Source organism: Solenopsis invicta, chromosome 2 (assembly GCF_016802725.1).
Source record: "Solenopsis invicta isolate M01_SB chromosome 2, UNIL_Sinv_3.0, whole genome shotgun sequence".
Taxonomy (NCBI): Eukaryota; Metazoa; Arthropoda; class Insecta; order Hymenoptera; family Formicidae; genus Solenopsis; species Solenopsis invicta.
In genome coordinates, this window is record NC_052665.1 from 20,454,186 (window position 1) to 20,464,945 (window position 10,760).

The window sequence follows — 10,760 nt, forward strand, 5'->3', positions numbered from 1 at the left end:
AGCTACAGGCTGTTAAAAATACGTTATTTTAAGGAAAAAACAGTGTATCTTTTTTGGGGCATAGTACTAAGAAATTGAGAAAATTTTTGAAAACCATTAACAGCATGTTAAAGCTGGAACTTCGAGCTTTAAAATGGTTTTTTGATTTTTTGTCTACGATGATTTTTCACGGAGTACGGATATCATTTGTAAAAAATGCAGGTTTAGCTTCAAAGTAGCGTAACTCGGTCAAAAAAAATCGTAGAGAAATTTTAAAAAAAGCATTTTGTAGGCAAAATGTTGTAGTTTATGAAGCTTTACTTGAATTGTTCGAAAAAAATTTGTTGGTCGAGCTGCAAAGTGTCAAAAATACGAAATTTTAAGGAACAAAACAGGGTGTGCTTTTTTACTGCATAAGACAAGGAAGTTAAAAGAATTTTGAAAATCTGCTGATAGAGCGTTAAAGTTGGATCTTCAAGCTTCAAAATGCTTTTTTTATTTTTTATCTACGATGATTTTTCACCGAGTTACAGTCATTTGAAAATAGCCTAATTTTTGATGTCTGGAAAGTGTTCCCTATTTTCTTTTGAGTAGTGTATTATTCTTTAAATTCTTTGCCAAAATTAAGATAATTTAATAGAAAATTACTAATTAGTACGCGTATCAAGTTTTCGGTGTAAACTAGGTCATAGAGGCGACATTTTGTCGATGGTTTTTGGAATGTAGACTTGCTCATTAAGGCTGCGTTCCGAAATTCACTGCCAGTACTGAAAATCTATAGTATACGTAACGTGAACTATAGGTTTTCAGTACTTGCAGTGTATATCGGAACGCAGCCTAAGTAAGGCGAACGTAGTTGGTGCTTGTGGATTCAGGAGAATTGCCTAGGGGGATCATGTGACTATTTCCGATCCTGTCCTATTTCTGTAAATCACTAAAATTCCCCACGCGGATGCTTTCAAAGCACATCATTGGTTAATCAATTTGCTATACCTAATTTTATTGCTAACCAATGGTAGAGCATATAGACGAATAATATCATTTATTGTTTATTATTTTAATAGAACAATTAATGATAATTATACGCTTTAAACCATGCTTGGTTACTAAGAAGTTCATGTGCGAAAGTTGATATTATATCATGTTGTAGTTACTGAGAACTAAGGTAACAAAGGTTCGCCTTCGGTGAAACGCATACTCCCTCGCTTTTTGCCAACCCTAGATTGGCAGCAGTCGGTCGTAAAAATGTAAAACTTAGGACAAGTATAATATGAGTAGATACGATTAGGAGCAAAAGAACGCAAAGAAAATATAAGTTGTCGCAACGCGGGAGCAGATTAATATAGAATTGAACAGCGAACGCAAAAATAACACGAAAAGGTTAATACTATAACTATGCAGAAAAACAATGAACGCGGGAAGAATGACTAGTATTATATACAGTTATATGATTAATATTCTTAGAATTAGTATGGTAACGTATAGTCGCAAATCTTATGAAAAAAAAAAAAAAAAAATATATATATATATGTACGAGGGCTTGCACATATATGTATGTATCTTTCTTTTTTGTTATAGGAATATGTATATATATATACTGTAACAAAACGCCCCTCCACCTCGCGCGCACTGCCACTCCGCTCCGTCCACCCGAGCAATACACTGGCAGAACGCCACGTGCGCGCACCGAGCTAACCTGACGTCGCGATCACGCGGCAGCACCATAGAACTTATAGTAATGGAAGGAGAATACGGCCGACGAGCTGTGAGCAAGATCTAAAGGACAGAACTATCTTTCTGTCCTTCTCAGGGACTTTTCTTCTCTCTGCGCATGATCACGCTTCACCAATCAAAATTTGTAGATATCGGAGGATTGTTTCAGATTGTTTATATCTATCACTTTTAACGGGAAGATATTTTCTGTACGTAGAGTGAGATTTTATTTTTATATAAAATGGTTAAATATTGTGTTTTGTGTGATAATCGGGATAAAACAGCATCTTATCACAAGTAAGTAAATGTATTACAGCTTCTAATATTAATATGTACATAATAGTATATATATATGTTCTACGTTTGCATGGTATTTTAGGTTAAGTAAATCATATTTTTATTCTTGCAGATTTCCACAAGATGTACAAATAAAAACAAAATGGTTAAAATTTTGTAACTTGGATGAAGCTATTCTTAGAACTTCCACTTTTTTATGCTCCAATCACTTTACAAAAGAAGATTACCTTCTTACAGCAACAAATAAAATTTTAAAAAATAAAAGCATACCATCCGTTTATCATATTAAACGTAAAAAACGGTATGTATCTAAAGAGGAAAACTATAATATATGTAAGACAGTTATTTGATTATATATATATAATTTTTAATTTTATATATATCCACATATTTCTATGTATCTAAATACAAAATAATTTTAGGAGTCTAGATGATAATGATAAAGACTGCAAGCATAATAAGGAAATTGCTAAACGTAAGAAAAGTGAATGCTTACTAAATATACATGAAGAGGAATCATGTTCAACTGTAATTCAGCATCCAACAGATAACAATATCAGCGATGAACCAACTCATGAAAAGGAATCGTGTTCAACTATCATCCAGCATACAGCAGATAACAATATCAGCGATGAACCAACTCATGAAAAGGAATTGTGTTCAACTATCATCCAGCATCCAGCAGATAACAATATCGGCAATGAACCAACTCATGAAGAATCGTGTTCAACTATAATTCAGCATCCAGTTGATAACAATGTAAACAAAACTCCAGAAAATGAAAATTTAAAAAACTCCAGAGAAATTCATTATGGTGAGTTTTTGAAAATATTAGTCAACTTATCAAAGTATCATTTCACTGTTTATTCTTCAATGTGTATATTAAATACTTATTCATAATTATGAATGGGAATCTTAATTATATATATTTGCTAAATAAAAGCTAATTATTATTATTGCTTATTAGGTACTGATGCAGTATTGCCGATAAATGTAACTCCTCCAAATTCTCCGCGTGAAGCACGATATATTGGTGATATTAGAACACCACATTTAGCCACCACACGGAGAGCTAAAAGAGCATTAAATATAGCAAAGCTAGTAGTAAAAAAACAAAGGAGAAAAATTTTAACATTGCAACAACAAACTACGAGACTGAAAAACCGTGTTAAAACTATGAAAGACTTGATAGATCATCTTAAGAAGAAGAATTTTATATCGGAGAATGCTGTGGATCATTTAATGGTATATCAAGAAGTTTCTATATAATAATTAAACGTAAAGCGATAGCATTTTCAGATAAAGCAGGCTCACTCGCTTTGAATTTTATTGCTTGTATGTTTAAACATAGCATCATGAATAATTATATATAATCAATTAACTGTATACTGTATATAATCAATCAACTATATATAATCTATATACAATCTGTGTATAATCTAACTATATATAATCTATCAACTATATATACAACTATATATAATCAATCATAGCATTAAAGATTATTTACGCCAAGAAATCTTTTGTATTTTTTTTAAACAAAAATATTTTAAAAGGTTAATCTGTTTTATAAGTTTTTTGACATGTTTGTAACTTTTATTACATCTTCCGAGGAAATGTTACTAAATAATTCAATTTTAATTTAGAGAGATATTCGATCGATAATGTAAATACAAATCAAAACAAGAAGGCCTTTCGTACGGTCGTAGCTGGATCTTAGTGCTTTTGTGTACTTGTATGATTTTATATACTTTATATTTACAATATCAAAAACATTCAATATCGAGATTCGTGTATATTTGACGGCAGAACATTTTTATTCAGTTTCAGAAGAGTTTGAAATTTTGTACATTTTTGTATTATAAAGCTCTCCAATTGAAGCAATTAATCAAAGCGGGTTAACTGCTTTATTCGAAAACGTTATGGTCCGAATTCATAGTCGATTTAGAAAATCGACCATGTATTCGGATTTATATCATTTTATCATTTATATATAAATTTCTATCGGCTCCAACAGAAAGTTGTTTCAAAAAACCGCTCCAATAGGAGCTTGTTTTTTAAAATAAGCTCCTATTGGAGTGATTGGAAAACATTATTAAGGTTGTTCCACCTTTTGGTAAATTTAATTGTTAGGTAAATCTTTGCGGATCGCAAGGGTTTACCTAACAGTTAACGTTACTTGATACTTACCAAAAGGTGGAACAACCGGGCTAATTGGTATACAATCCGGTACATAATAATAAGATGGATCAAAAAAATTAGAAATAATAAGATCGATTTTCAATTGTACATGAGTATTATATAATAAGATCACGTATATTTTTTAAAATTATGGTGATTTTTTCAGATCCAATTACCTGATCCTATCCAAGAAATCATAAAACGCAGGAAATCCGTAAAACAAAAATATTCTCCCGAATTAAGAGCATTCGCACTTACATTAAACTTTTATTCTGCGAAAGCCTACAATTACGTACGGAAAAGTTTTTGTAACCTTCTACCTGAACCCTCTACCATTCGAAAGTGGTATTCAGTATTGAATGGACGCCCTGGATCCACCGCTGAAGCATTTGAAGCTCTAAAGTGTCAGGTTAAAAAAAATGACAATCCGGTTCTATGCAATCTCGTAATAGATGAAGTAGCCATTCGACAACAAGTAACTTATGATGGAAAAAGATACTACGGACTTGTTGATTTTGGGATTGATCATAATAATGCTTTCGATATAGATTATTCGTGTAAAGCAACAAATGCCTTAGTGTTCATGCTTGTCGCAATTAATGGCCACTAGAAAATTCCTGTAGGATATTTTCTATTGAACTCATTAAATGGAGTTGAGAGAGCAAGTTTATTAGAAAAATGCCTAGAGTTAATAGAAATGACAGGAGTAGAAGTGCATTCCCTTACTTTCGATGGAGCTAGCGTAAACATAAATATGTGTAAATGTTTAGGGGCAAATTTTGAATTAGGGACTGCTTTTAAGCCATATTTTATTAATCCCAAAACGAAAAAAAAAGTTTTCTGTTTCTTTGACCCATGTCATATGTTGAAACTAGTGCGAAACACTTTGGGCGATCACAAAATAATAAAACATAAAGATGCAAATATCTATTGGCAGGATATTGTGCTTTTACAAAAAATGGAGGAAGAAGAAGGGTTACGTGCTGGCACAAAATTGACCAAGAAACATATTTTATATATAAATAACAGAATGAATGTCAAAATAGCTGCTCAAACTCTGAGTGAAAGTGTTTGTTCTGCTCTCAAGTTTATACACGAAAGCAAGCAATATAAGCAATTTTATTCTCCCGAAAAAACGGCCGAATTTTGCTCGGTATTTAATAATGCATTTGATATTTTAAATGTACGTAGTCAATTTTCAAAGAGGTCATATTGTAAAATACCTCTAACAGATGAAAGCTATGACAGCTTAAAAAGTCAGGCTGATAAAATTATAGAATACATTAGCGATTTAAAAACTGTAAAAAATCAATCAATTTTAGAATGTACTAGAAAAACTGGCTTTTTAGGGTTTGTTATTTGTTTACAAAATATGTTTGAATTATGGAATGTTTTAAAACAATTAAAATTAAAGTATTTATTGACATTTAAACTAATCCAAGATCATTTAGAAACTTTTTTTAGTGCCCTGAGAAGTCGGGGAGGATTTAACAACAATCCTAACACTCAACAGTTTGAAGCAGCATACAAAAGATTGATGATTAGGCATGAAATTAATGCGTCGGAAAGGGGTAATTGCCTAATTAATGATATTCATATATTACATGTACCTTCAACAAGCAAAAAATACTCCGATCCTATATACGACGAATCGCATGATTTTGGAACAGTTGCCGATATACAATTTGATCACGATTATTTAAATTCGTTGTGGTCTCTCAGTTCGTACGTGGAAGATGTTGTAAAATATATTAGTGGATTTGTCGTAAAAAAATTGACTCGTGATAAAAAAATGTGTAAGACGTGTGCCTCTTTCTTAATATCCACGAATAATACCTCACACTTAATCACATTAAAAAATAGAGGAAAATTGAGTATTCCTTCGGAAGACGTAGTAAGAATTACAAACCACTGCGAAAAAATTATAAGACAAAATAGTCATTTAATTTTTGTTAAAAAAAATATAAAAGATATCTTGGCGTTAAAAATTTTTAACGCTGTGAGTAATTACAGTTTTACGCAAGATGCTATGTTTGAGCATGTAAGAAGCCAAGATATCTTTGACAATCATAAAGTACAGCTAATAAAATGCATTATCGAAATTTATATTAAAATACGTTTGTATCACGAAGCGAAATTTTCAGGTGACGCTGAAAAGAAACAATATATACGCCACAAATATTCAAAACTTATACATTTCTACCATCAATAAATTATATATAAAGTATTTTTCTAGAAATTTTTAATTATTATTATTATTATTTTATTTTATAACGTAGAATTAGAGAGAACTTAGTAACACATGGCGCCTCATTTGGCACATGCGCAGAGAGAAGAAAAGTCCCTGAGCAGGATAGAAATATATCTTCTGTCTCTCAGATGATGCTCACACTCTCCACCTATTGCCAGAGTAGGCTATTCCCCTTCCATTAGTATAAGTTCTATGGGCAGCACGCGCACCGCCCGTGGCGATCGGCAACGCTCCCACTCCGGGCCAGCCGACCGAACGCACGGATTGGTCCGCCCAACCGTGCGTTCGGATATATAAGCCGGCAGTGGGAACGCCGAGACAGATCTTCCCGGTCCGCCGAATCCGACAGGTCGAATATCCTCGACCGCACTCCGACTCCCAAGAGGACGAGAATACTCGCCTCATTCCGACTCCCCTCGACGAGCATCCTCGTCGTTCCGGTTAGCCGAGTATCCTTGGCTAATCCTGTCATACCGAATACCGTACACAGCCAATCACGACGAGCATCTTCGCCGTGCTCCGTAGCCGAGTATCCTCGGCGAATCACCGCCCACGACGAGCATCCTCGTCGAGTCCACAGGCTGGGTATCCCTAGCCAATCCCATCCGTCCTCTCCCTCAGGGAAGAGTCTCTTGTAACCTAAAGCCTCGTCAGGGCATCCGCGTCCTGACGAGAACTTCGTCTCATTTTGCACGAGGCGGCTCGGGCGAGGCGCGGAATCGTCGCCGTCGCTCCGATCCCGCGTTCCGCGGCTCAACGACCACTCCGGACACCGTGTCCGTTTCAAACCACGCGATTAGTTTAAGTTGGATTATTTGTATTCTTACGATCCCGTTAGTATTCCCGTAGTTCTAGTAAGTCAGTTCTTATTATGTCTCCCTTTTAAGTTAGAATTATTATTTGTCACTTTACCGCTTCATCCGTACTCTCGCGGTTATAGAAATTCTTGTCTTGTAGATCAGTCTTGGCTCTCGCCTAGCGTTCTCGTTAGTCCACGCGTCACCGTGCGCTTATCGTTACCAACGCTCGCAATTCCGACCGCTCAGCAGCGATTGGTCATCGCGACCACCGCGAGCCAATCGCGTCCTCGCTTAGGCTGGGTCCACTTGTCACGAGGCGTTAGACGCAATAAGCTATGAGGCTACTTGTAAATATCACATCCAAATAAAGATCTAGTATTTTTGTCAGCTAAATACCGAGTGCGATTATTATACCAAACCCGACCAATCCGGCGAGCTTATCCGCAACTGTATCCTGACACCTCCCGCAACCGCACGGAAACCACTAGCGTTACAATATATATATATATATATATATATATATATATATACAGGGTGTCCCAGAAAGCTCGCATCCCATTTTAAGAGCAAATTCTTTGGAAAATTCTAAGACAAAAATCCTAATACAAAAATGTCGAGGGTATAATGGTTTTCAAATTATTCGCGATTAAAGTTTACGAATCACTGAGCTGACATTTCGCGCGCTCAGGCATGGTGACATGACAAAGGTACCACAAGGGTACCTATTGACATTGAGGTTGTCATATAAATACGCAATGACATTTGCATTAAGAAATTACTACTACAGGAAACATATTTGTACATTACATATGCACAATTAATGTTTTCAACAAAATATCAATTCAATAACAAGATGTTACGTAAGCCGTTGGATCAGCTGTCAAAATAAATTCATTACCATGTTCATATGATAAGAACTTTTATGGTAACATATCGATAATATCGATAATTTATGCGATGATATGAAAAAGATTGAATATGTTGATAAAGTAGAATTCAGACATATCAAATTACGTCTGTTTGACATTATCGCGTTTATATCAATTAAATTACCGATTTACATTTTTATAATTATTTTAATAATATTAAATAAGTAATATTTTAATAAAATATTGAAAAAACAGAAATATAAAAATTAATATAAATTATATTAAGACATATGTGTACATCGTTAAAATTAATACATAACTCTTAATAATAATTAAAATAACAAACATAAGTTTGTAAGCGAAAACTTATTTAAATACCTTTAATCTTCAAACTCTTTTCAAAGTTTAAGTTAAATTTTACGCAGTGTATGATTTAAAATGTAAAAAGAGAAGACATATTATGGTGACAATTTTTTTAGAATTCTTTGTATAATCCTTCAAATTTTTTTAAAACTTTTAAATAATTTTATAACTTTCTCAGAGATTTTTTACAGGAATTGGAACACTTCAGAAATACTCAGGAAGCCTGTATCTTTTCTCAGTTTTCATTATGAAATATCCTATGATTTTTGATATTTTTTATTCATTTCTTTTTCTTTTATTAAGTGTTGTTTATACATATGAAGTAAAAATGTTAAATATTGAATAGATACGCTTTAGTAGATCAATACGCATTTTGGTAAGCAACTTTCCCCTACAATCTCATTTTACACGTTCAACATTTATGATATTTTATTTATTTTATTTTTGTACTAATAATAAAACGCGTTAAATTAAAGGAGAGAATGCATGAATAAATGTGCATTCAGTCCTAGGGCAAGCCCTCTAAGGACAAACGGATTACAAGCAGGAGCGTACAGAGAAAATCAATGTGCTCTTACAAACTAATACCGAGCAGAATTACATAGAACAAATCACGGAGGGTATAAACAATTATACTCTTATAGACTAAGAACAAAACAGAATAACTGAGTGTAAAGTAAACAGAAAGAAATTGTACAAAAGCAATAAAAAATAATAAGTAATATAGTGATCAGTGAAGCAAATAGAAAACAACAAAATATAACATAAATAAAAATGTAATGTAAATAAAATAAAAATGAAAGAGAGAACATAATTGCAACTGATGTTAAAAGAATCGTCTCATAATGTTTTCTGGCTTCTCAGACTATTCAGGACTCTTCAATTAGTACAGTGCTGTATTTATTGCTGAATAGAATACGATGCCTGTTAATAAAAATGTTAGTGTTATCAATCCATATTTTCCAAAAATTTAAAAGTAAGCAACAACTAAATTGTACTACTTTAGCTGCAACAATTGTTTTAGCTTTATGATGTACATATTTCACGTGATATTTTATATTAGGATTAAGAATGAATACATTAAATATAAAAAATAAAAAGCATACATTTATTCGTTATGAAAAGTTAAAGTTTGGAATAGAATTACATGATTGTTAATATGTATAGTACCTATTTACAAAAGATGCTCAAAATGACCACCATTGCATTCAATGCATAGTCTTGCACGTCGAAGAAGACTCCTTACTGCACGATTAATTATTTCAGGTGTCACAAGCGCAAAAGCCTCTATAATTCTATTTACTCTGCACGATCATGAACTTGTTCTTTATACACGTATTCCTTTATGTGACCCCATAAAAAATAATCTAACGGAGTTAGATCCGGTGATCGTGCTGGCCAGCTTGTTGGACCATTCGGACCAATCCATCTGCAACATTCATACAATACCAATTTTTAAGTTTAAATCTTTGAAAAGGAAAATAATAACTTAAGCATCTACCTTCTCCTACAGTTCAAGTCAACGAATTAATTTGACATAAATGAATACATTAACTTTTTATTCATCATTTTAAAGTACAAATAAATAAACGATTAACGTATTTAAAAACTAAATTAATTTAATTTCCTGAACTTATTGTAAGTCTTAAACTTTAGAATGAAATCAATTTGGAACAAAACTAAATAGAAACTTGCATACCACTCTGGAAATTTTTCGGTTAATGTTTGTCGAACACGTTGGGAATTATGTGATGGTGTTCCATCTTGTTGGTACATCATGTCTTGCCGGACATTTAATGGTACGTTTTCCATCAATTCTGACAAATCATTAATTAAAAAATTATTGTATGCTGCGCCATTAAGTCTTGCAGGCATTTCGAAAGGTCCTATCTGTAATTTAATTTAAAAGTATTATTTGCATATACGTATTTGCAATATATTTCAAAATCAATAATAAAATACAAAAGAGACTTACTATTGAATCGTGGAATATACCAGCCTATAAATGTACACTAAACCGATGTTGATAATGTCTAATTGTATATACTCTGGGATTTTCGTCGCTCCAAATATGAGAATTATGTAAATTAAATGATCCTTCGCGTGTAAAATTACATTCATGAGTGAACAAAATTTTTTCTACGGAGCCTGGTTGTTTTTCCTCACGTGCCAATAACCAGGTACAAGAATTTATTCTTCTTGCATAATCTTGAGGCAATAGATTATGCACTTTCGTAAAATGATACGCATAAAGCTTATTATCTTTTAAAATTCGTTGTACCGTGCTCTTTGAAATATTAAATCTCC

General features: G+C 33.0%; 1 protein-coding gene across 1 annotated transcript; it reads left to right on the forward strand.

Annotated features, from left to right (window-relative positions):
- Positions 1–1,701: 1,701 nt before the first annotated feature.
- LOC120356946 (THAP domain-containing protein 6-like) lies at positions 1,702–3,420 on the forward strand. The gene is made up of 4 exons (XM_039445933.1): positions 1,702–1,989; positions 2,102–2,290; positions 2,412–2,803; positions 2,957–3,420. Exons 1-4 carry the CDS (start codon positions 1,934–1,936, stop codon positions 3,256–3,258), a joined length of 939 nt encoding a protein of 312 aa, XP_039301867.1. The 5' UTR covers positions 1,702–1,933; the 3' UTR covers positions 3,259–3,420.
- The last annotated feature ends 7,340 nt before the right edge of the window (positions 3,421–10,760 follow it).

Coding starts and splice junctions, on each gene's coding strand:
- LOC120356946 (XM_039445933.1), top strand. CDS start 1,934: ATGGTTAAATATTGTGTTTTGTGTGATAATCGGGATAAAACAGCATCT. Junction 1,990..2,101: donor AAAACAGCATCTTATCACAA/GTAAGTAAATGT, acceptor TTATTCTTGCAG/ATTTCCACAAGATGTACAAA. Junction 2,291..2,411: donor CATATTAAACGTAAAAAACG/GTATGTATCTAA, acceptor AAATAATTTTAG/GAGTCTAGATGATAATGATA.